The sequence below is a fragment of the Mastigoproctus giganteus genome, chromosome 6 (assembly GCF_048544385.1).
Source record: "Mastigoproctus giganteus isolate SK-2022 chromosome 6, ASM4854438v1, whole genome shotgun sequence".
Taxonomy (NCBI): Eukaryota; Metazoa; Arthropoda; class Arachnida; order Uropygi; family Thelyphonidae; genus Mastigoproctus; species Mastigoproctus giganteus.
This window is the reverse complement of record NC_143580.1, coordinates 179772499-179800479: the sequence shown is the minus strand read 5'-3', so window position 1 is coordinate 179800479 and position 27981 is coordinate 179772499. Positions and strand designations below refer to the sequence as shown.

General features: G+C 37.1%; 1 protein-coding gene across 1 annotated transcript in view; it reads right to left on the bottom strand.

Moving 5' to 3' along the window:
• Positions 1 to 27981, bottom strand: part of LOC150084780 (uncharacterized) — a 133373-nt gene that overhangs the window by 67653 nt on the left and 37739 nt on the right. Inside the window, exons 3-4 of the mRNA XM_090376353.1 lie at positions 27782 to 27877; positions 20810 to 20884 (exon numbers count right to left, since the gene is read on the bottom strand). Coding sequence (XP_090232479.1) covers positions 20810 to 20884; positions 27782 to 27877 — 171 coding nt within the window. The remainder of the gene's footprint in view (positions 1 to 20809; positions 20885 to 27781; positions 27878 to 27981) is intronic.

Genomic DNA, 27981 nt, shown 5'->3' with positions numbered 1-27981 from the left:
TCTACTCTTTCTAAAGTAATGGAGAAATCAATTAACTGCCAACTCTTAAACTACCTAGAAACCTTCCGTCTGATCAACGATCGCCAGTATGGATTCTGTCAGTGTCGATCCACTGGTGATATTCTGGCTTAGGTTACCCATTTATGGACTAATTCAATGGAAAGGTTCAGTGAAACACAAGAAGTTGCTCTTGACATCTCAAAGGCTTTCGATCAGGTTTGGCATAAAGGCCTTCTAAACAAGCTTCCATCTTATGGTTTGCCAACTGTTTTTAGTAATTGGTTATCCAGTTTTCTCTCTGATCGCTCACTGAGGGTAGAGACGAAAGTCTTCTAACTTCTCCACTAATGCCGGTGTCCCCCAAGGTTCAGTTCTTTCTCCCACTCTTTTCCTCTTGTATATTAATGACCTTCTTCCCTTGACTGGAAATCCTATCCATAGTTTTGCCGATGATAGCACATTGCATTCCACTTTCCATTTTGAGAAACCTTGTCCTGCTCAATCAGCTTCAACTTCTCGAAAATCTGCTACCAATTCCTTAAATGCCAATCTTCGGGTAATTCTCTAGTGAGACAAAGACAACTTAGTTGATTTCAATCCTTCTAAAACTCAGTCTTGTCTTATTTCTCGCAAAAAGGATTCTTCTGTTCCTATGCTTATCTTTAGTGACACTCCGATTTCTAGGCAAAATGATATATCTCTTTTGGGGATTACCCTGACTTCTAATCTCTCTTGGCACAAGCACATTACAAATATTGCTTCCTCTGCATCTAAAAAACTTGGTTTTCTCTTTCGCTTTCAGCGTTACTTTTCTTCCAAACAGCTGCTCACTCTGTATAAATCGCAAATCCGCCCTCCTCATATGGAATATTGTTCTCACATCTTGGGCAGTGCCCCCCAAAACCTCTCTCAGCTTCTAGATTCCATTCAAAAGAGGGCATTTAGGTTAATTAATGATTCATCTCTAATAGAGTCTCTCCATTCACTGTCTCATAGACATACTGCTGTTTCTGCTGAATGCCTCTTCCCTCTTTCAAAACAGTCCGAACACGTGCCGACAACATCCATTTACTGTCCAACTTCAAACTCAGAGAACCAACTTTTCATCTTCCTCATTTATTCATTCAACTGCCGTTTTTTTGGAACAACCGTCCTTCATACGTATTTCCTGAAAATTACCGTCTACAGAAGTTCAAGTCCAATGTCAACAAATATCTTCTTTCGTCTTCTCAATCTCCAACACAAGCATGGTACTAAGTACTATAGGTTCTAATACCTCTCGTGTTTGGGGTTTACATAAAAAAAAAAAAAAAAAATATATATATATATATATATATATATCAATGATCTTCTTCCATTGCCGGAAATCCTATCCATAGTTTTGCTGATCATAGCACATTGCGCTCCACCTTTCAGAAAATCCATCACCAATTCCTTAAATGTTGTTCTCCAGTGGGGCACTTAGTTGATTTCAAAACTTAGTTGATTTCAATCCTTCTAAAACTCTGTCCTGTCTTATATGTTGCAAAAAGAATTCTTCTGCTCCTATGCTTATCTCCAGTGGCATTCTGATTTCTAGGCAAGATCTGTCTCTGTCTCTCTCTCTCTCTCTCTCTGTCTCTCTCTGGAATTACTCTGACTTCTAATCACTCTTGGCACAAGCACATTACAAATATTGCTTCCTCTGCATCTAAAAAACTGGGTTTTCTCTTTCACTCTTAGCGTTACTTTTCTTCCAAACAGCTGTTCACTTTGTACAAATCGCAAATTCACCCTACCAGGGAATATTGCTCCCACATCCGTGGTGGGGTCCCCAAAACCTCTCACAGGCTTTTAGATTCCATTCGGAAGAGGGCAAGTAATTTTATTAATGACTCGTCTCAAACAGACTCTCTTCACTCTCTGTCACAAAGACATTCTGTTTCTGCTGCATGACTTTTCTATATACTTCCATGTGCACTGTTCTTCTGAATTGGCTTCTATAACTCTCCCACCTCTCTTCTAAAGCAGTCCGAACAAGTGCTCCAACCAGTCAACATCCATTTACTGTCCAACTTCCAACTCACAGAACCAACTTTTCTTCTTCCTCATTTATCTATTCAACTTCTGTTTTCTGGAACAAGCTTCCTTCATACATATTTCCTGAAAATTACAATCTACAAAAGCTCATGTCTAATTTCAACAAGTATCTTCTCAACCTTTAACCCATGCATGGTACTAAGTACTATAGGTTCTAATACCTTGTGTTTAGGATTAAAAAAAAAAAAAAACAGGCCAAAGCTCTCAACAATTGTAAAGCGTTTATTAATCAGTCCAAACTAAATTTCAAACAGGCTAAGAGTAGAAAACTTGCTTCTTGTTCATTCTTGTCTCTTGCCAAAACTATTGGCCACAACTTTTGCTCATCTCTCTTCCCACTTCTGTGAAAACCAGATAGTTCTATTGCTACTTTGGCCAAAGATAAAGCTGACCTGCTAGCATTCTACTTTTCTTCCAACTTGTGTATTGATTATCTTGGTAAATCACTTCCTACAATTCCCAGTATACTCCACTCAATGTCTCCTATGGTCTTCAGTCAAATGGATGACAGAAGGATTTTAAACAATCTCGATGCTAAGAAACTTCCAGATCCTGATGATATTTCTCCACTTGTTCTCAAAACCTGTGCTCCTGAACCTGCCACCTTTTTTTCTTTTTCTTATTCCAAAGGTGTTTTCCCTCTGCTCGGATATTTGCTCATATCCAGCCACTTCCTAAAAAGGGTGAGAAATCCATCCCACCCAATTATCATCCCACTGCACTTACTTCTCTTTCTAAAGCAACAGAGAAATCAATTAAATGCCAACTCCTATACTATCTAGAACGTATGGATTCCGTCAGTGTCGATCCACTGGTGATATTCTGCCTTATGTTACCCATTACCCCAGGGGCTCACATCTGGTGAGTATGAGCTTGGCAAACCCAGGGTCCCGAGCTGGATATCATCATCATTCTTTCTTGCTGATTCCCTTCTACTTCTCTCTCTCTCTTTCTCTCTCTCTCTCTCTCAGGGTAACACGGGATTTTTTTTTTTTTTGGCTGGTGCAGCATAAGCCTCAGGCTTCCTTGCACCTTATGGCTAATAATAATGATAATATATGGACAAATTAAATGAAACGGTTTGGTGAATCTCAAGCAGTTGCTTTTGATTGTGTTTGGCATAAAGGTCTTCTAAATAAGCTTCCATCTTACGGTTTGCCAACTGTTTTTTTGTAACTGGGTATCCAGTTTTCTCTCTGACCGCTCACTGCCTGTGATGATATCCCTCTAATTTCTTCACTAATCTAGTGTTCTCCAAGGTTCTATTCTTTCTCCCACTCTTTTTCTCTTAAAAGAAATCAACTTAGTTGATTTCAATCCTTCTAAAACTCATTCCTGTCTTATATCTCGCAAAAAGGATTCCTCTGCTCCTATGCTTATCTTCGATGCCACTGATTCCTAGGCAAGGGCATACAGCTCTAATTGGTGCCTCCGTAGCCAGGTGGGAAGGAGCAGCAGTGCGTAGCACACGCTTCTTGATTAGACCGAGGTTCGAGCCCATCACCACCAAATACGGAGGATGCAGAAAGATCAGGGAATGACCACCGCATATCCCGGAGCAATATGGCCTTAGTTGTTAATGCTCCTAAAAAAAAAAAAAAAACAAATAACTAAATAACTAACAGCTCTAATTGGGATTACCTTGATTTCTAATCTCTCTCTTGGCATAAACACATTACAAATATTGCCAGCGTTGTTTTTCTTCCAAATAACTGTTCAATTCTGTACAAACTGGAAATCGCACTACCATGGAATATATTGTTCCCACATCTGGGGCAGTGCCCTCAAAACGTCCCCCAGTCTTCTAGAATCCATTCAGAAAAGGGCAGTTAAGCTAATTAATACCTCATTTCTAACAGTCTTTCCACTCTCTGTCTTACAGATGTTCCGCTTCTGCTGCATGCCTTTTCAATCCAACTTCAAACTCAGAGAACCAGCTTTTTCCTCATTTATTCATTCAACTTTTGTTTTCTGGAACAAACTCCCTTCATATGTATTTCCTAAAAATTGCAATGTACAATGTACAGAAATTCAAGTCTGATATCAAGAAGTATCTTATTTCATCTTCTCAGTCTTCAGCCCATGCATGGTAATAAGTACTATAGGTTCTAATACTTCTCATGTTTGGGGTTTTCATAAAAAAAAAAAAAAAAAAAAAAAAAAAAAAAACTATGCCAACAGGAGACATCTAAAATCTGTAGTGACCCTTCTGTGACTGACTGAAGCCGGTAGCCATATTAGCTTTATGTCATTTTTAAAAAAAATGACAAAGAGTCATTGAAATCTTATGTAGCTCTGAACAGTCACTCACCTATTTAAAATGATTCTGACCTGGCAATTGTCGTGACCTAGGAGATAGTAAATCCAGTATATTTTAATTTAACAAAGGAGTTAAATGTTTGCACCAGGGGAAAGTCTACCTGGGTGCTGTAGGTTAAGTGATACTGGCTTTACAGAGAAAAGCTTAACAGAAAACTGCTGAACTTGAAAGCAGGTACCACCACAGAAAAAAGATGGCATTTATCAAGTCACACCGGAAGTGGACTCGAATGAGTGTGTCAGACCATTTTGGTTAATTGATGAGGTTATCATCATTAATCCTAGGAGATTACTCTGGAGTAATCCTCCTAAGGTTACAAAGGTGCCAGCATCTCACCAATCCAGAAACAGGGAGCTAATGATAAGATGGGTAACTACAGAAAGGCCAGTTTGACCTCAGTGGCAGGGTAGCTCGTGGAATCTACAGTTAAGGGCCATTACAGGATCACCACGAAAAGTAATATCCTAAATGGATTGTAATACACTGCTCTGTAAAGCAAAATCTTGCATGATCAACAACTATGCCATGGTTGCATAGGAGTTGGATGCATGAAACAATTATAACATTATATACTTAGGCTCTAGTGATGTATTTGACTTGGTGCTATATGGGAGAAGCTAATGAACAAGTTAGAGCATACTAGAATTGTACAAAAGATCCTGAGTGGGAGTAAGGAATGGATGAAGGACAGGAAGCACAGTTGTTATAAAAGGTCATTTATAAAAGACAGCTCCTTCAGAATGGACAGGATTTGTGGATGGTTTGAGAAATGGCAGTTGCTTTCTAATGCTGCAAGGTGAAAGGTTCTACATTTGGGAAATAATAACCCAAGAATAACTTAAATATTATGTGAGAGAGAAAGAGAGAGTCTTTTAGTACCTGTGATGGCTGTCGACTGCCATAGCCTATACAAGATGTCTGGTATATAGTCCAAGTGCATATTGGTTTTGCTATTCCTACATTGTACTGAGTGGTTGGCTGGGTCACTGTGCTGTGTTATGAGAGGAGAAACATGATGTTCACCACAAATGAATGTCCCATGTGTAACATTTGGTTGGTTGTTCAACTGCTGTTGAGCCAGTCACAGAAGACTCATGACACAACAGAACAGAGCACTTAACCATCTTGGATGTTTCTGAGATACTGGCACCTACTTGTCTTGCCTCCACAATCATTCCATATTCGAAGTTGGAAAGATCTTGACACTAACCCATTCTTCCTAACAGACACTCAAAAAACTGATTGCCGGTGTGTGAACTACATCTTATAACTGCTGTTCCTGACTTTGAGCCTTCACCAGTATCACAAATCAGTTGATTCCTACACAAGCTGGCAGTGTTAATGCAAAGCTAACTCTGTGTGTTTGTGGTATGTTAAATTATAAAATATTTGGGCACTACTCTACAAGGAATGTCAGACTGGCACCAAGCTTTCAAAATATGCTTTTTACTCCTTCAGTAAGTTTTAAGATTGGTTCCAGTTTGATACCTGCCACCAGTTCTCCACACCTATAGTAATCTATATCAGTTTCAGATGTGGAACAGTACACGAGACAGTAAAGTTTGATCAATACCAAACTCTTAGCTTACATTTTGTTAGCCCTTGGAAGCTGTTAAAACTAATCTTTCTTATAGTACTCTCCAAGTTTTACTTCCTGCCTCCCCTTGAGGAGCATTTAACATCAGCAGATTAAGTCATGAATAGGCTGTTTAAGCATGGGTAATGCATCCCCATCATTTCTACTACCTAAGGTAGTATGCATGCATCATTTTATTATATCTCATATTGTGAACACCTTCACAATGCTGCCTCCGTAGCCAGGTGGGAAGGAGCAGCAGTGTGTAGCACACGCTTCTTGATCAGACCGGGGTTCGAGCCCGTCACCACCAAATACGGAGGATGCGGAAAGGTCAGGGAATGACCACCGCATAACCTGGAGCAATATGGCCTTAGTTGCTAATGCTCTTAAAAACCAAAAAACAAACAAACCTTCACAATGAGTTTCCTCAAAGAAAACCTTTTTCTTCAGAGTACTGCACTACTTTGAATAAGTAACGCTTCTCTAGTAGAGAAGACTACTGTTACTTATTCTCAGATGGGCACAACCATTAATTATTATGGGTGGTGGTACCAAGATGCAGAGGAAGCAATATTTGAAATGTGCTTGTGCCAAGAGAGAATAGAAGTCAGGGTAAACCCCAAAAGAGATACATCATCTTGCCTAGAAATCGGAGTGTCACCGAAGGGGTGTGTGTGTGTGTGTGTGTGTGTGTGTGTGTGTGTGTGTGTGTGTGTGTGTGTGTTATGGAGGTTTAATGGTGAAAAAGCTTCTGTGGCTATAGTGCGCCTTTTCACCGAAGGAAAGCATCGAAACAGAAGAATCCATTTTGCGAGATATAAGCTAAGACTGAATTTTAGAAAGACTGAAATCGGCTAGCTGTCTTTGCCCCACTGGAGAATTACCTGGAGATCGGCATTTAAGGAATTGGTAGCAGATATTTGAGGAGTTGAAGCTGATTGAGCAGGGAGAGGTTTCTCAAACGGGTAAGTAATCTGCTAGCATCAGCAAAACTATGGATAGCACTTCTGGTCAATGGAAGAAGGTCATTAATACACAAGAGGAAAAGAGTGGCCGAAAGAACTGAATCATGGGGGAAACGCCATCATTAGAAGACAGAGCCATCTACCATCACCCTCAGTGAGCAGTCAGAGAGAAAACTGGATAACAAATTACAAAAAACATATCATATCAAGAGCAACTGCTTGTGTTTCACCGAACTTTTCCATTGAATTTGTTCATAAATGGGTAACAAAATCCAGAATATCACCAGTGGATCGACACTGACAGAATCCATACTGGCGATTGTTGATCAGACAGAAGGATTCTAGGTAGTTTAAAAGTTGGCGGTTAATTGATTTCTCCATTACTTTCGAAAGAGTAGAAGTAATAGCAATGGATCGATAACTGGATGGGAGGGATTTGTCACCCTTTTTAGGAACTGGCTGGATTTGAGTAAAAAAAAATTCCAAGCAGAAGGAAAAAACCTTCAGAATAAGAAAGTGAAAAAAGGCGGCAAAGAGCAGGAGTAAGTTCAGGAGCACCGGTTTTGAGAACAAGTGGTGAAATACCATTGGGACCGGGAGCTTTCTTAGCATTGAGATTCGTCAAAATCCTTCTGACATCCTTTTGACGGAAGAACACAGGAGGCACTGAATGGCACGTGCTGGGAATGGTAGGAGGTGTTTTACCAAGATCATTAATACATGAGTTGGAAGAAAAATTGGATGCTAGTAAGTCAGCTTTATCCTTGGATGAAGTGACTATAGAACCATCTGGTTTTGACAGAGGTGGAAGCAGAGATGGACAAAAGTTGCGGCCAATAGCTTTGGCAAAAGACCAGAATGCTTTGGCTAACATTAGGGCAAGAAGCAAGTTTTCTACTCTTAGCTTGTTCAAAATCTAGTTTGGACTGATTACTAACTGCTTTACAATTGTTACGAGCCCTGTTGTGGGCAGAAAATGAAACTGAACAACTGGAAATGAGCCAATTGCGATATGCAACATATTTCACTTGAACAGCCTTAGCACATTTATTGGAAAACCAAGATTTAGATAAAGGATGAGATTTTAAGGAGGAGTGTGGAATAAAGGATTCCATTCCTACAAGAATAGTTTCACTGACACAATCAGAGCAAACGTTGACATCAGAAGTTTTGAAACAGTAATCCGACCAAAGAAAAGAAATCTCACAAGTCATCCCATTTTGCATTCTTGTAATGCCCAACAACATGAGGCTGGGAATATCATGAAATAAAGGCTCCATTGGAGAAGAGACAATCACCAAGTTGTGATCTGAGGTATCTAAAGGACCACTCACTTAGACCGTGTACTAAGAAGTGTTGTTTGTGAGAAAAAGATCAAGTGTGTTGGCTGTATGGTTAGGACTGTCTGGTATTCTGGTAGGTAACAATCTGTGCGAGATCATTAGTAATTGCAAAAGCCCCAGCATCTTGACCAGCTGGATCTGTGTGACTAGAAAACGGAAGCCAGCTGGAGTTGTGAACATTAAAGTCACAAAGGAAAATTACCTCACTGTTAGGAAAGCTGGATTGGAGAAAGTCAAATTGCAAAGAGAGGAAGTCAAAAAGTTCCAAGTGATTAGTGGAGTTGGGAGAATGGTAGAGACAATAGATGAATTTGACAGAATGAGGTAGAGACAATAGATGAATTTGACAGAATGAGGTAGAGAGATTTTAAGCCAGAGAGAATCAAAGAGAGGCGATTCCAAATTACAAGTCTCTAATTGGGAAAATCACAATGGACATATGCACGAGTACTACTTTTGAGGCAAAAGGAATCATAAAGCGAATAATTTGGGCAACTGAGATAAGCAGTGGTTGAATCAACAGATAACTGAGATTCTGTCAGAAAAAGTACATGGGGCTTTTCCAGGACTAAGCGGAAATGGACATCACTGAGATTAGAATTGAGACTACGTATATTTGTGAAATGAACCAGGAAGAGTTTAGGAGGTTTAGATCTTTTTGCAGATAAGTTTGTTCTATTAGTTTGGCAATTCATAGTGTATTTAACAGTAAGAAAAAGTGGATAGGGGCATGTTGTTTGAAGTACAGGCAACCCCCATGTTACACGGTACTTCTACAACACGGTTTTGCTCTAACACAACTGATAAATTGCGGAAATCCTTGCATAACACAGTACTTATATAACACAGTTACAGAATTTCGGAAAACCTCGGATTATCAAGGTATATTTGAGCATTTTTGCGGAGAAAACCCTACTATTATCATGTTGCAATTTTTCAACATTTCCAGTCTTTTTTTTTTTTTGTGAATCCTTGCTTTTGACTCGCTAGTCATTATGCAAAAAAATTATTGGGAAATCCCCGTATTTTATTTTGTTCAGAAATCTCCGTGTTAGGTTCTGTGCTATTGAACTTGTGTTGTTTGAGACCGCAAAAAAAAAAAAAAAAAAAAAAATGTATTGGAATAATTTTTTTGTTGTAAATTAAATTCCAGCCCTAAATTATGCCTAAGAAACTTAGCATAATTGGGTAACTGCCGATTTATTAAAATAATTATTTCTAAATTGTTTCATGCTAGCTGTGGAAAATTATTTAAAGCTGAAAAATCTAGTAAAAGTTTTATTACTATTCAATAATGCTCCAGGCCATCCAAAAGATTTAAGTCGTCGAAAATGTTGAAGTACTATTCCTACCACCTAATGCAACTTCTTTAATTCAGCCATTCAGCCATTAGATCAAGGCATTATATCTACTGTTAAAACTCATTACATCAGAAAATTTACAATCGATTTTGGAAATATTGATTCCGAATCTACTGAAGTGATGGAGGCATGTTAACATTTCTCAATTGTGGACTATCTCAGAATCATAACTTTATCGCTCAAAGAAATAAAACCATCAACATTAAAACCGTGTCGGAAAAATGTATGGCCAGAGTAATTTCATTCAGGAAATATGGTCGAACCAGCAGAAAACAGAATTGGTGAGAATGTAGATATTGCTAAGTTGGTAGGTTGTTGTTATTTGGTTTTTAGGAGCATTAGCAACTAAGGCTATATTGCTCCGGGGATATGCGGTGGTCATTTCCTGACCTTTCCGCATCCTTCGTATTTGGTGGTCACGGGCTCAAATCCCGGTCTAATCAAAAGTTGATAGGAGGGGGAAGGTTTTATGATATGACTACTGAAGACGATCAAGAATTACTGGTAGAAAAGAGGCTGGTGAAGCAGATTTGGTGACAATGGCATTGGAGGTAAATCAAATCAATTCAGAGGATGATAGTGCAGATTAAAATTCTGACGTTCCAAATTTTACACTAAAAAGTATAAATGGAAGGCATGAACTTAGCCGAGCAATTAGAATCTTATTTTCTGAATGCTGATCCTTCAACTGAGAGGAACACAAATTTCAAAAGGGAGCTTCAAAAATGCTTAGCTCCATACCATGCCAATTTACAAAGATCTATTAAACAAAAGCAAATAAACACAGATTACTGATTTTTTAAAGAGAGCAGACGATACATGAAATCTAGATGCTGTAGAAGAAAGTTCAGAAGGTGAAGATATTCTGTAACAGAGAAAACGTTCTTGTTTGATTGTGTTTAGCAGCAGTGAAGAGGCAGAAAATTAAATGAACATACATTGTGATTTATATGTGTCACAGTTTGTATGACATTTGTTCAGTTATTACTAATTTTAATAAAAATTAAGTTTCCGGTAGTTATAAAATGATGTATTTTTGTTAGCTTTTGGAACGTAACCCCACTTCTTGTACTAGTTCTTAGTCAATATAACATGGTTTTGCACTACACAAGATTTTATGGCAACATAACTACTGTGTTATACGGAGGTTACTTGTAATAATATTTTTGGATATGGTGTACACATGATAAGAATATACCCAGATCCTTGACATAACGTGGCCTCGACAATGTCCCCCCCCCCAACACTGGCAATATACCAAACTTTTACTTGTTGAGCTCTCATCACTAGGTCATGAATACTGTCAACAACTTTATATTTATATCTTTATTGCAATCAGTGAAAATAAGTAAATTTTACATGCATACCTGATGCAATGCCATGTCCATAATGGCAAAAATACTAGGGATTTAAGATAGAAAGGAACTAGAACTAAAAAAAAAAAAAAAAAAAAATTGTAAACACAAGTTTTTTTTTTTTTTCACAATAGCAACAAACCAATCAAGAAAAAATGACAGTCACTCGGCTGAAGATGAGAGCTGCTCCCTGATGATATGTCTTCCGTAGGCTTTGTCTTCAATGAATTTCTTGTAATCAGCATCCATATCTTGAATGTTTCGGAGCATCTCCATTGTCAGGAATCTGTCACCCTTCCTGAGCCTCCACACCATGGACTGTAAAGAAGGGAGAACCCTTGAGGGTTTCGGGGGGATTCTCCAATTACACATCTGCCAAAAACTTGGTGTATTGATTTTACCCGCTATCATTTTAATGGTGACAAGTAAGCAGAGGGTGAAGATCCGTTCTGAGACTTTTCTGTAGTTTAGAAGTTTTGTCATTTCTGAAGTATGTGTGAGGGGTGGAAGCTTGTGCTTGAAGAGCACCCACCAAAGAAGCCAGTACTCATCAGATGAGATGGTTTTTAGCATGGTTCTCTCTGCCGACGCCCAGATTTTAGAACCATAGGCAATGATTGGCCGAAGAAGCCAGTAAATATATTGAAGGGTGTACTGAGATTCTGTGAGGTGTTGTTTGGTAAGCTGTCTGGGTCGGCAGACTTTGTTGTGAATACAGTAAAATCTTGTTAATACAAACTCGTTTTATACAAAGTACTCGTTCATATGACGCACATACCATTCCCCTGCAAAAGAATAGGTTTTTCTATGTAAATATATTCGTTTATTACAAAATTCGGTTAATATATATTACAAAGTTCTTTTTCACCCTGTAGAAATAAATATTGTTGTTTTGTATGTTTAATATGAATCTTGGCAGAGCTGCCCGATTATTGCCTCCGGCCACCTGGCTCACTACTTCCCAAAGGATGGCACTGACTTGTTAGAAATTAGTTTTAAAACAAAAGCAGTTTATGGTAGCTACAACGTCAAGTGCACTCTGAAAAATATCTTTCTGAAGGATGAGTTGTTAAATTAACAAAAGAATAAAAAGTTTTTCTAAGTTGTTTACATGCACTCCCTCGCTTTCCACGGGAATAAGATCAGTTGCAATGCCAGTTCAAAGAGTCTTTTGCTACCATATACAGCAATCAATTTTTTGTGCCATTTTATCTGAGCTGATGCCTTTTTTTGGAACTTGAGTCTTTAAATTAATTTAAAATTTGTTTATATTAAATCTTATCTATTAGTGTTATGGCAACAAAACGTAAACAGATGGAATTAAGCCTGGAAATTAAACTAAAAATTATACAAGAGGATGATAGGATGGAAAGTACAACAGACATTGCAAAGGAATACAACATCCCTTTACCTACTTTATCTACAATACTGAAAAACCGAAAAAGACTTGAAGAAGTGCGTGACACTGGAGCAGCGATAAAAAAACAGGATTTTTGTTATTTGGTTTTTTAAGAGCATTAGCAACTAAGGCCATATTGCTCCGGGGATATGCGGTGGTCATTCCCTGACCTTTCCGCATCCTCCGTATTTGGTGGTGACGGGCTCGAAGCCCGGTCTAATCAAGAAGCGTGTGCTATGCACTGCTGCTCCTTCCCACCTGGCTACGGAGGCGCTAAATCTGTTGTTGTGGAGATCAACAACTTAAATAAGTTCAAGGTAGTACTAGACAAACTTTTGCTGTGAATGGATGAGTAAAATGATTTTATTTTATTTTATTTATTTATTTTTTTTGACTGATGCTATATAAACTTTAGTATTAGTATTAGTAGAGGCATTTGATGCAAGAAAGCAAGCTTATGCAGCATCAGCCAAAAAAAAAAAAAAAAAAACCACTTCCACTTCACCCCTCTGTTCGTTCAAAATACCTGTCCAGCTGAGCCTTAAACTTATTTAGGCTATCAACCTCCACCACAAGGGATGGAAGTCTGTTCCACCAACCAACCACCCGCTGGCTAACTTGCTTTCTTGCATCATATACCTCTGCTAATGTTAAAGATTATATACAACACAGATACATAGCTCCGACTGAAGCGGGCCTTAAGTAATTTTTCCATCTCCAATGGAATATGAATTCAGACTTTCCACAAATGGAAATGCGGTGGTCATTCCCTGACCTTTCCACATCCTCCGTATTTGGTGGTGACGGGCTCAAACCTCGGTTTAATCAAGAAGCATGTGCTACGCACTGCTGCTCCTGCCCACCTGGCTACCGAGGCGCCTAAAATACAGGACAGGAATTCATGGTGCAAAACATGAAGAGCTTGAAACAAAATTTTTCGAGTGGAACCAACGAATGCATGCATCTAATTTGCCAATAATCAAGTCTGATTTCGCAAGAAAAGGCAAATTATCTGGCTCAGCAACTTCAAATGCAGCAGTGGCTGGCTCCAAAGATTTAAAGACAGGAATAACTTGGTTTTGCAAAATGTTTGCGGTAAGTCTCGATTGGTCGACAAAGAAAAGGCTACAGATTGGTTGGGTTCTGTACGGTCGCTTCTTGAAAAATATGAGGGCAAAGGATATTTTTAATCTTGACTAGACAGGTTTATTTTATAATTTGCTGCCAAACAAAACATTTGCTGTTCGAGGAGAGCCTTGTCATGATGGAAAATTTAGTAAACAAAGACTCACTGTTCTGTTTTGCTGCAATTCAGATGGCAGTACAAAACTATGCCCACTTGTGATTGGTAAGTTTTCTAAGCCAAGATGTTTTAAAGCAGTTAACCAACTTCCCTGTGATTATGAGGCCAATAGAAGTGCTTTGCTTATGGTCAAAATTTTTCAGTTTTTGGCTATCAAAAGTGGATAGAAGAATGGTTTCAGAAAAAAGGAACATTTTGATGATGATTCTATATAGTTTTACAGCACATTTTGCCGAGACACTTAAGTTGACAAATATATGGCTGTTGTTTTTATCCCCCAATATCGCCAGTTTAATGCAACCACTGGATCAAGGCATTATTTATAACCTCAAGAGAGCATACAGAGCCTGCCTGATAAGGTACTTGATTCGCAATATAGAAGGAGGGAACAATTTGCAGCCAAATTGGAATGACTTGGATGTAATCTTGTCATTGCTTTGGACAGTATTGCATCAAGTGTAATAATCAAATGCTTCAGAAAGAGTGGCTTTGGAGAGAATATCATCGAAAAACATGGTCCAGCAGACAGATGTGATAGCAACATCGAGGAATGGAGGAATCTGAAGGAGCGTATGGATTTTGCTGGTGAATTTGAAGAGTTTGTGAATGTGGTTGATGAAGTTGCTACCATGGCAATGCCAACACCAGAAGAGCTGCCGAGCACCAAACAAAACAATGATGTTTTTGTTAACAGTGACAGCAAAAGTGAAGAAGCATGCGCACACACTGCTATCTAAAATAGATGCCCAAAATGCATTGAACATAACAGAGAATGTGTTGGCCTGCAGTAATGTTCATAAAGAAACAACTATTGCATCTGATATAATGCCTGTGCTATAGCTGAAAATGCATATAGGACAGAAACTGAGCAAACAACATTGGATTAATTTATTAAAAGGTTAATGGTTTGTAAGTCTCCTTTTATTTTAAGATTATGATCTTTTTTACTGTGATACTATATCAAAATACACTGTATTCAGTGTATATATCAAAATACACTGTATATACTGTACAATATTTTCATTTCCATTAATTGCTTTTTTTAGTTTATCATACAAATAAAATAAAATCTTTATTTATTTTAAATAAAATATGTTATTCCTATTACTGTATTGTTAGACAAAGTTTTATTTTTATTTTATTTTATTTTTATTATTTTATTATTATTATTTTATTTTATTATTATTATTTTATTTTATTAATTTAAATTAATTTATTTTTGATATTATTTTATTATTATTCTTAGATATATACAGTACGTACCAAAAAAAAAAAAAAAAAAAAACAGTAAAATTTTGACACTTTTGGGGGACCTCATTACTACAAAATGTGAAAATACAGGTCCCTTGAACTTTGCATTAACGAGATTTGACTGTATCTGCAATGTGTTGTTTAAAGCTGAGTTTAGGGTCAAAGATGACCCCAAGTTCTCTGTGCTTCGTTACTGGAGGGATGGAGGTTCCATGGATTTTCAGGTTTAGTTGAATTGGGTGTGATTTGAATGAGAACATCATTTGTGCAGATTTATTTGGGTTAATCAGAAGAGAGAACTGTGCTAAGTACGTAACAATAGTTTTTAGGCTGTTTATGACGGTTTTCGAAGCAGTCTCAGGTTGGTTGGTCCCATGGATCCAATAGAGGAGCTTCAAATCATCTGTATAGCTGAGAAAATCCATTTGCTGGCACAGTGAAGAATGGTGGATGGCAGCAGTAAAGAGGAGCCCGGAAAGAATTCCACCCTGGGGAACACCTACACTGACTTTCATAGTGAAGGATTTTTTATTCGCCATCAGGTGAAGAACCCTGGTCATAAGAAGCGACTTTAAGAATTCAAGGATATTTCCTTTAATCTGGTATCCCTCCTCATATAGATGAAGGAGGGGCTGGATGTCAATGCAGTCGAAGGTAGACTGGATATCTAGATACACAACTGCCATCTCCTTCCTGTCTTGTAGAGCCTCCAGAATGGTGTTAGTGGTTGCCAGCAGGTTGGTAATGGTGGATCTGCATTTCAGTGCATAATGAATAAATGGTGAATTACATGGGAGAACCTGGTTGGTTAAAATGGGAAGAAGGCACTTCTCCATAACTTTGAGGCATGATGCTTTCGTAATTGGACTGAACTGTGATACTGAGGTGGCTCCATGTGTTTTTGGAATTGCCCAAACTATTTTTGGAGTGATGGACGTTGCAGGTTCTCCACAGCATGGGTCATCTTCCAGGATTTCTCCTCGCTCATTTAAATTCTACTGCCCACTTCTTAACCATGGAATAGGGAGGTGCTCTTCCCGAAACGTTGCAACCATATACTCATGAATTGCCTTTGCTGTTAATCCTTTTTTGAATGACTAAATATTGGATGACTACATGGTGTTTGATTTTGTCCATCTTTCCTCATTCACACAACTTTGTTGAATCCAGGAAATGTAATTAAAAAAAAAAAAAGACATTATTGAAACTACATGAAATTTCGTAGGTTACTGTTTGACGCGTTATACATTAATTACAGAAATTATTAACGTTGTACCACAACCATTTCATACTCAAGCCATGAACTTTTCAAACCCTGTCCCTGTACTTTATTATGAGTGGAGACAAACAATGTTAATTTCAAAAAACTGTAAAGGGATAAGTCCCAAAGTTACCCAATTTATGAGGGGCTAATGAAATAAGTTTTTTTTTTTTTTAAATGAAAACCCCAAACACAAGAGGAGTTAGAACCTATAGTACCCTGTGAAGAGTGTGAAGACTGGGCACACATTCTATATGAATGTATAACATATGACATCCCCAGAACAGAACTAATAGCACAGATTGGGCCCCTACCCAGGGGAGAAGAACATCGGTTCATCATAGAAGAGGAAAATTATAAAGCCTTTACATCCTTCACACAGAAAGTATTTGAAATGCGCAGAACTATCCAAAGAATGGCAATTCAGCCCCCCCAGCAATTAAACAATAATCAATAGTTAAAATTGCCCACGTTTCCCACCATGCCAAGACAATGACCTAAAAACTGCCAGGATAGCAGTATTCTGTGCCCCCACAGAAACCTGACATGGCAAAAACCCCCAGGACAACCCTGCCACGTGTAGGAACCTGGGGCCCCACACCAAAGAAGTAACCACGTAGGGGAGGGAGATGTACAGGCAACCAGGGAAGCAGATTAGCTGAAAAATATCAGTAAGCTAATAGCAAGGGGATGCAGTGTAGAATGAAAGAAGAATGAATGAATGAATGAAAGACAGAATGAATAGACTGGGCACTGAGTGAACTAGGAATTATGGTAAAAGGGCATAAATGGCAGTTTCGGTTAAAGAAACAGTGGCCTAGCATGAGGGAAAGAGAGAGTGAATGGGAATGAGTGGAAGAGCAAATGTAATTGGCCGAAAGAACACAAAGTTAATAATAACTTATGTTACTTTATATACATACTAATAAACATTACTAATGACACAAACACTATCACTGCATTCTCCCCTGGCCTGCAAAAAAACTTGTGGCTAGGCCTGCACCACAACTGAAGGATAACAGTAAGTTGAGGTGCCCATAGAGTGCAGTCCAGAAAGCAAGAGTTGAATAAATTAAATGAAAGCCAGAAGAATGAATGAAAGTGTAAGTGTGTGAGAAAAAGAATATAAACCATAAATGCTACAGTTAAGTACACACTAACCATAGTTTTAATTAGTATTTAAATTTACATTACACATCACTGTATCACCCCCTGGTGTGTGTGAGAAAAGAATGAACGAGTGAAAAAAAAAAAAAAAAAAAAGAAAAAAAAAAAATATATATATATATAAGAAAAAATTATAAAAATAGAATGCAAGTAGAGTGAGAATTGCAGATTATGAATGAAGTAAACGTGTCTCTCCCACCCCTTTAACCTGGTGGGTTCCTCATTTCCAGCTAACATGTCCCACCCCCGGAGCAGGATGGGCAGTTTGACCTTCCTACCGGATTCAACACTACATGGACATGACAACCATCACCGACAAAGACATACTGTGGCTTTGCTGCCGCACGGCATTTGGTGATCTGAAAAAAACCCCATCCCATGACAGGGGAGGGAAGAGCCAGGTCTCTGTCTCCTCCACTCCCTGCCTTCCCCATACTTCACCTGGTGGGGCTCGTCTCCACTGACCTCTTTGGGGATGCCTACTCTATCGTTCCCATTCTTCTACCTGTTTTCTCCGTCATCTGTCTTCCCCCCCTCACTAAACATACCAAACACACCCCTAACAATGCCACCAAATTCTAATCAACATCTAAATTCTACTGCTTTCTTGTAAATCTTTCGGCCAAATTCTAGTGTTCACCCCCCTTTTTTTTAGGCCCTTGGAAATTAGGTGGTGGAGCCTGCCAGAGTACTTAAATAATCTACTGGGTGCCTGACCTGCCTCCTCATGGCAAAGTGTGGGCAACGGTGGTCCCAATAAGTGACCAAAGGCATAATGATCAGAGAAACAACAGAACATAACGCTACACAACAGACCACTCCTCGCACATTTTTTTTTTAAATCTCTGGCCTCCACAGAGTTCTGTGTCACTTAAAAAGAACACAATGCAGAGATGGGGAAACCCCTGGTGCCATCAGACAACTAACACACTTTACTTAAAGTACTTGGTACCATGCATGGGTTGGATGTTGAGAAAACGAAAGAAGATATTTGTTAACATTAGACTTGAACTTCTGTAGACTGTAATTTTCAGGAAGTATGTATGAAGGAAGGAAGGAATTCAACTTCCAGAAAATGGCAGTTGAATGAATAAACAAGGATGATGAAAAGTTGGTTCTGTGAGTTTGAAATTGGGCAGTAAATGGATGTTGCCTGGAGGTGGCACATGTTCAGATTGTTTTGAAAAAAAGAGCGGAAATTATAGACGCCAGTTCAGAAGAACAGTGCCCATGGAAGTATCTGTAGAAAAGGCATGCAGCAGAAAGAGAATGTCTCTGAGACAGAGGGTGGAGAGAGCTGTTAGAGGTGAGTCATTGATTAACCTAAATGTCCTCTTTTGAATGGAATCTAGAAGCTGAGAGAGGTTTTGGGGACACTGCCCAAGATGTGAGAACAATATTCCATATGAGGGCAGATTTGCAATTTGTACAGAGTAAACAGCTGTTTGGAATAAAAGTAACGCTGAGAGCAAAATAGAAAACAAAGCTTTTTAATGCAGAGTAAGCAATATTTGTAATGTGCTTATGCCAAGAGAGAGAGAGATTAGAAGTCAGGGTTATCCACAAAAGAGATATATCATCTTGCCTAGAAATCAGAGTGTCACCAAAGATAAGCACAGGAGCAGAAGAATCCATTTTGTGACATATAAGACAGGACTGAGTTTTGGAAGGATTGAAATAGACTAAGTTGTCTTTACCCCACTGGAGAATTACCTGTAGATTGGCATTTAAGGAACTGGTAGTGGATATTTGAGAAGTTGAAGCTGATTGAGAAGGGAGAGGTTTCTCAAACTGGAAAGTGGAATGCAATGTGCTATCGTCAGCAAAACTATGGATAAGATTTCCGATCAATGGAAGAAGGTTATTAATATACAAAGAGAAAAAGAGTGGGGGGAAAGAACTGAACTCTGGGGGACACCAGCATTAGTGGAGATGTTAGAAGACAGAGGGCCATCTACCATCACCCTCAGTGAATGGTCAGAGAGAAAACTGGATAACCAATTAAGAAAACTGGATAACCAATTAAACAGTTGGCAAACCATAAGATGGAAGCGTGTTTAGAAGACCTTTATGTCAAACGCAATCGAAGGCCTTTGAGATGTCAAGAGCAACTGCTTGTGTTTCACCAAACTTTTCCATTGAATTTGTCCATAAATGGTTAACATAGGACAGAATATCACCAGTGGATTGACACTGACAGAATCCATACTGGCAATTGTTGATCAGACGGAAAGTTTCTAGATAGTTTAAGAGTTGGCGGTTAATTGATTTCTACATTACTTTAGAAAGAGTAGAAGTAACTGCAATGGGATAATAACTGAATGGGAGGGATTTGTCACCCTTTTTAGGAACTGGCTGGATATGAGTAAATTTTCAAGCAGAAGGAAAAACACCTCTGGAATAAGAAAGTGAAAAAAGGCGGCAAAGAGCATGATTAAGTTGAGGAGCACAGGTTTTGAGAACAAGTGGAGAAACACCATCAGGACCTGGAGTTTTCTTAGCATCAAGATTCGTCAAAATCCTTCTGACATCCTTTTTGATGGAAGACCACAGGAGGCATTGAATGGAGCAATGCTGGGAATGGTGGGAGGTGTTTTAGCAAGATCACTAATACCTGAGCTGGAAGAAGAATGGAATGCTAGCAGGTCAGCTTTATCCTTGGCTGAAGTGACAATAGAACCATCTGGTTTTGACAGAGGTGGTAGCAGAGATGGGCAAAAGTTTCAGCCAATAGCTTTGGCAAGAGACCAGAGTGCTGAGCTGCCATTAGGGCAAGAAACAAGTTTTCTACTCTTAGCCTGTTCAAAATTTAGTTAGGACTGATTAATAACTGCTTTACAATTGTTGCGAGCTTTGATGTAGGCAGAAAATGGAAGAGATAGCGGAGGGTTGACCCTTAGCTCTGGAGACCAAACATGGGTTCCACCATGCCTCCAATAAGCAAAGTGGTGGTACTGCACCAGTTGATAATAATATATCTAAATGCTATAAATAAAAGCACCTCACCTGTGCAAAGTCTAGCATCTATTGATTACTGACCGAATCTAACAATACTTTATATATTGCAGATGTTTCCTCCTCTGCTTCGTCAATGATTGTGACCCTGCTATAATACTGTCACAAAAACACCAAAACAAAAAAAAAAAAATAAATAAAAACTGAAATAAAATCACTTCAAACTTTACATGGGTGAATTTTTTTTTTCAAGTATTTAGACTGAGATAACCTGTGACACGCAGTTTAAAAATTACATTGGTAATTAACTGCAATTAAAGGAACATTTCAAAATATTTTAGATATTAATTAACTAATTTAAAATATTTTAGATATTAATTAACTAATTTAAAATAAACTATTTCATTTTTTTGTGAAGAAAAACTATTTTATAACATGTCAATAACGGGCCTAAAAAAACTTGAAACATACCGGAGGGCTTTTCTTTTTAGTAATTACTGCCGTATTGCTAAGTACATCAGCATTTCTCTTATCTTCTTCCACTTCCTAGGTGGAGAGAAAAAAAAATAAATAAATAAAAATAACAGATTATAGACAGTCATTGACTTATATAAGGGTCCCAATCCTATACATAAGTTGGGGATCAATCACATAATCAAGCACTGGTGGTGTTGGTATGACAAAATTTCACAATGAATATTGCATACTTTAATTTCTAGTGCTGGCCTGCTCATCTAAATGGGTCAGTGGTGTTAATACACTTGCTAATTAACTGATACAAAAGTCTCAAGTATATAATGAAGATGTAGGTTTTGGAAGTCATTCAACCTTTTTATATACTTATGGAGAGTTGACTGTGCACAGCCCCTTCTTTTTTACTCAATGCATAGATGATCCTGTAACAAGCCAGACAACCTTAAATGGCTTTGCCCTCTCAAAGGATGCCATTCCTTTGGCAATGTCCTTGAATACTTCAGCCATTTCATTTGTTGTAAGTGTTTCAATGGTTCCAATTCCTCATCATTGGTTTCCTCTACAACCTTTTGAGTCTCCAGCTCCATTAACTCCTCTTCAACATAAATCAAGGAAATTTTCAAATACCCTCAGCACTGATGACAAGCAAGAAGGTGACTTTGGTGTTCTCCTCTTCAATTGTACCCCAAAACACTTGAAATCTATAGCAAATAGAGAACAGCATCTAATTCAAATTTGCTTCAACTTTTTTTATTGCATCATAGACATTGTAGCCCTTCCAGGAATCCTTCAAGGTCATGGCAACCTGTCTATATAGTATGCCTAGAACATTGTAGTCCAACTGACTGATGAAATGGTGCCCAAAATATGTCAGAATTTGGCAACTGTAACCCACACCTTTTAGTGTGACACCCATACAACAGGAAGATACCATTGATTAATGTGCTTATGTGCCTGTATGTCTTCCTTGTTGTACACAAGCAGAGGTTTCAACTTACAACCCTGTGCTGCATTACCACCAGAGCAGAGTTAGATGAACCTTGGCCAACTTAAGAACCTGACATATTATCTTCTTCAGCAAAGTACATACAATCAGATATTCTTTTCTAAAATAAGCATTTCAAAAATGTTCAACACTTGTTCCATCAAATAACCACCCTCCTTAATTAAATTATCCAGCACTTTTGGAAACTCCTCTGCTGCCACTGTATCAGTAGTAGCAGCCTTGCCACTTACTTTGATTATGCAGATTCGTAAACTTCAAATAAGCCAAACTATCCATTACTCAAAACAAAACTTCCTTCAAGTGTCTGCAAAGACTTTTAGCCCTTTTCTTGATTGTCAGAAGGCTAAGCAGTATGCATTATGATTTTGGTCCTTGATACACACAATCAGTAACTTTTCCATTTTGGAGAATGACCTAGAACATTTCTCAGTAATATCAGTTAACTTCATGGGTGCAGAACTTTTCATTTTTTATACAAACATTTTACTCCTATTAAAAGATTACACTTGATGTGATATATTTTTCTAAAATTTCAAGAGGAAATCAGTAGGCACTTTGTCATATGCTTTTCAAATAATAAATAGAGGTTTTCAAGTTCCAATGACTTTTCTATAATTAGTTTTAGTGAAAATATTCCAATCAACCAAAATCAATTTATTGCCAAAACTCTGTGAGTAAATGAACAATGACACAAACAGCCACAGAAGTAATAAGGCTGGAACAGGTTGGGTAGAGGAACATAACAAACCAAGTATTCAAAAGCAAGTAAAAAATACAAATGGATGATTACTATAACCAGTAACAAAAGGCATGCCCCAAAACAGTCAAATTGGCAGAAGTGCATACAGCATTAGAGGCGACAGTAAAAGAACAGAAGCAAAGAAAAAAATAAATAATAAATAATAACAATGGTGATACATATTAATGACAAAAACATGCACAGCAGTATAACACTAATAACGTTAAAATGACAAGCGTTGTCATAAACATCAAATTTATGTTTATGAATCAATGTCAAATAGACAAAAAGTAGAAGAATCAATGTCAAATAGAGAAAAATTAACATAAGTATAAATTAAAATGATACTAATAATAATATCATCAAAGAGACTACCATTTGGAGATAGCATAAATGATTCTGTACGTTTACCCTTTGGGGGCCAGCATTATTTCTGCTATCTTCCTGTTTGGGTCCAGCACAAAAATGAAAAAAAAAAAAAAAAAAAATTAATACTGAATATGAGCTCTCCAAACATTATTTATTTTCAAGTTTACATGAGTTATTATATAGTAAAAGTGATTGACAAAACAAAAAAAAAAAGGTACATGTGCTGAGCATGTGCAATTTCATGGTTTTATGTGAAATACCCATAGCGAAATCTGCCTCCATTTGCGATGAGCACACGGCACAAGTTCTTGATATTTATTACTGATGTTTCGTATCAATAATAAATACCAAGCCAATAACCTAATTACCCATTTGAATGGCCACAAAAATAATATCCTTTCTAGAAATACCTAACTGTGTCACATTTTTTGTGACCTATCAGATTTACTCGGTTGAGGTGCCCCCAAGGATGTTCAACATCAGAAACATTATTTGTTATTTATATGATTTTAGTGTGTGGTATTTCTTGAAACATTCACCAGGATGCAATCCTGTTTTCTGGAGTATGTCTCACAATACCTAACTACTTGTTTTCTTCCAGCACTAACCATTCTGTCACTACATATTGCAAGGTTTTTTTTTTTTACTTGAATTTTCTTGTTTCATCACAAAATGAGGACAGCCATTATATCTGTCTTTGGCATTTGAACTTTATTGCCTTTTTCTAGAAAGGACGTTATTATTTTAAACATCTCCTACTAACTAAACAAGCAATTTCTTTTGAAAATGCTTGTGACGAAGGTTTTTTGAGATGGATCCACCACCTTCATCAAGATGTTTACAATTGAGACTTCTAATAGCCAGAAAAACAACTTTCTCCACCATTTCATCAATTTCTGAGTGAACAAATAACTCGCACAGCAATGGTCAGCTCTGTCTACCACTCCCATATTTTTTGTATATTCACCAATACAACTGGCTTTTCAATCTGTAAGATTTCCTCTTCCATCTACCTTTCTTGTTGTGACCACAGTTTGGGTATCATAGAAAGTAGAAAGCATAAGTACAGTTCTTTTTGTCTTTCCATGCCAGCATTTGAACTGTATCCTCATTTCAGAAACCAATGACTCTGTTTTTCAATTTTCTTTGTCACCTTGATCTCTAGTGGTAAACCTTCCTTTTTCCCATAACAGTGCCCATTAGGTGTATATTCAGTTTACATAGTTCTTCTGCTAGATGAATACTAGTGTAAAATTGGTCAGTGAACAAATGAAATCCATTACCCTCAATGCTTTGAAGAAGTTTTTGAATTAGATGAAGCCACACCAATATTAGTTGACAGGTTGCCATCAATTTCTTCATAACTGCTGCAAGATATATTGCCAGGATTGAAAATAACATCATCCTCACTATCGGACAAAAATTAAATCAAATTCTGAATCCAAAAGTTCTAACAACTTCTCAATGTTTTCATCAGAAAGGCCTTTTTCAGGGGTTGATACCATGACTAAACACTGTTTTTGGCAGAGAGTAAATAGGGTGAACACTAAAAATGAAGAAGAAAAACTACAGTCACCGGATGTTAAAAACAGAATGGAAAGTGCTTATGATCCTGGCATCTGGTTTGGCCTGAAGTCTGACTGCTCGTCCCAAAGGTTACATTCACAGCACTCTTAAGATACTTGTATAGATTTTTACAAGATATTTGTATAGATTTTTCCTAGCATACTAGAGAGTGAAATTCCTCTATAGACTCTTGATTAACCAGGACACTTCAAGACTTCAAATTTAAAAAAAAAAAAAAAATCAATGAGAAATCATAAAATTCCAGTAATAACTAGAATAGGTATAAACAGATATATTGCAAGTCGTAAATAAGGGACAAGAAGCGGTGTTATAAGTCATCACTGGGAGATTAGTGTGCCTATTATCTTGCAACTCCTGCTGTCTTCACACCCGCTGCTCAAAAAAAAAAAAAAAAAAAAGAGAGAGAGAAGAAATGTTAGTTTGTTTTAATGCATCGCATCGATTGTTGTGTTCCTTCACACCGCAAAAGGACATATTTTGTTTCGTTATTTATGAAAGGAATGTCAGAATTTTTTTTTATAGTAACTTTTTTTTTTTGTTTAGAAATCGTGAAAATGGGCAAACGCAAGAGTTGTGCTTTCAATTAAACAAAAACTTGAAATTATTCAAAGTTTGAAAACGGTGCATCCGTTAAATCTCTAAAGAACCATAATAATGTTGGTGACCAAACCATATGCAACCTTGTAAAAAACAAGGGAAAGCTATTAAATTTAAAATCAACATCGTAAAAAATAAATGCATGTTCAACACGCACTACACGCATATTGGACATGTGAATAGTGCGTGGTAAGTTTTTTATCTATTGCCATACTCTTTACGTAGGTCCTTGAACATTTTTCAATTCAGTAATTCCCCGACTTATGTAGCTTCGGACTTACGTTACATTATTTATATATTTTTTTATATGACTGAAGATTTCAGTAAAGGGGACACACATTTCACCATAATAACATAAAAACCCACAGGATTCCTGCTATCAGTATTGTCACAAATGAAATAAGATCTAGTTTACTACTCGTTTATAATAGATTACACTAACAGAAAAGCCCAAGAAACCGGAAACTGCAAAATGTTTTTTATTATTTTATGGTAGTCACCTCCAGAAACGTGCTTAAGTAAAATGCGAGTTCGTGTGGGGTTATAGGTGAGTTTTCCTCCTGTGAAGTTCTTTTCAGAAAATTTAATTTTGACTGTCATCATGGTGCCGACTGAGAGAATAAGTGACAGCGGTACTAGTAAATCTATGAAGAAAAGGAAAGCGATCGAGTTGAATCAGAAAATTAAAATAATAAGGATGTATGAAAATGGCCAAACATTAACAAGTATCGTGCGGAATTCAGATTTTTCAGTGGCAACAATGAACACAATAAAGGAGAAAGATAATACGAGAAGCAGTGAAGGGATCGGCACCAATGAAGTCAACTATAATAACCAAGGCTATGAAATACAAATCGGTTTTTACAGTACAATAACATGCGCTTTTTCTTCCTCTTACGTTTTCTTTTCTTATGTGCCACTCTGGCTACTTCACCTCTGTTCCCAGATAAAGTTTTTAATTGAACTAATTAAAAATATATAACTATTTTTCTTGTGGTTTTTGTAATTTTGGCATATCAGGGATATAGTAGCAATATTTTATAAGTCACTCCCGAGTTATGTAAAACTCTGACTTACGTAAGAAGTCCTGGAACATATCTCTTACGTATATTGGGGACTTACTGTATTTTTGGATTAATCAGAAAAGTATTATCTGGGAATTTTTTTTTACCAAATATCCTGGAAAATCGAGAGTCTACTGTATTTGTATAGATTTTTCCTAGTATACTAAAAAGTGAAATTCTATATATTCCCCACATTCAGTTTTATTTCTCCTTTCACATATTGGTACATTCATTCCTTGCTCGTCTTCAGGAATTTGTCCTTCAAAAAGCAATTTCTAGATAATATATATTACAAATACAGCTTGTTTGTGCTTAACACATTTGCTGCTTCTGATGCATACAAGTGTCAAATATGCACTACAAGTGATGCTCAATTATGTATATAAGTTCAAAAAGCACCCAAGTGCTGTGCTGTGCTATAATGCATATGGACAGTCATTCTTAAGTGGTCAATAAATTAGTGCTGCAAAAGTAAAGGCATATTAACAACTGCTGAACTGAACTTTGGGCTATAAGCATAAATGCTTAGTTTTTGTTTATAGCTTGGTACCCAGTTTTTTGTTTGTTTCTTCTTGTTAAGGTATAAACTTCTGTCCATGGTATAAACTTCTGATAAAATTTTAGGATTTGTTCTGATTTATAGCTCAGTCCAAGCTAAGTATTTGCTTTTAGCTGTGAATTTCAGGTTTATTTTTCGACAATTATTTATGAATTTTTGGAATGTTGTTTCTCAACATTCTGAAAATTACAGCACATTAAATGCACTTTCTTAAACATAGGTGGAAGAAAACATGTTAAATACATGTTCAGACTAGCTGGAAATGTGACAAATGTTGACATAGCAGCACATGCAATAAATTTTAATGATAAAAAATAACTAACAATGTGCTTCACTGAAAGGGAAGTTAAGAAAATCCCACAAAAATAATTTTATTATTACTTTCGCTGCTGGCTTTTCCAACAAACTTTTATGACCTGGGATTAAGTTAACCTGTACTGGAGGATAGAGACATTTCTAGGCTTTCTTTTCCTTATGACTGAATTAGTCAGCTTCTGGCAAAGGTTGATTGACAAAAATATCTGGTTTTTCTTCTGTCTAACTGGAAGAAAAAGTTCTAAAAGTACAGTAGCTTCCTTCAAGTGCATTAAAAACCCAATGCAGCATCTTTGCATAAGGAAGCAGTGCATGTTAATAGGATGCTTTAGATGTCACATACTTGGTGTCAAAAACTCTCTTCTTGATACTAATCAACCTACTCTTCACATGACTAGCTATAGAAAAATTAGATACATCAAAAATTAAGATGACGATCAGAACTAAAAAAATCTGAAAACACTTTCAACTGTGAAATTAGTGAAAATAAAATTCTGTCTGTTTAACAATGCATTATTCCTCATATGGTGAAGGAGGGGCATAAATGATATCCATAGCCTTCAGTTCATGGATATAATGAAAATATTTGCTGTAATTATGTTATGAGAGAGAGAGAGAAAAGTTGCAGAGTCAAACAGTAGAATTCAATATATTTAATTAAAAAAACTTTTTTGCTGACTTCATGAGATAAAAACTCTTTTAAAAAATTAATTTCACTATAAAATTTACTTACAGCATATCTCTTCATAATTTCTTCACTTTTTTTTTTCATCATTTCCATTTTCATTCTAGCAAATTCATCTTTCTCTTCTTTACTGTACGTCAAATACTACCAAACAATTTACATTAAATATCAGTGAAGAAATATCTCAATGTTTTTCATAAATATTCACATGATTTAAAAGAGATGTCTATTTGACCTCCCCACCAAAA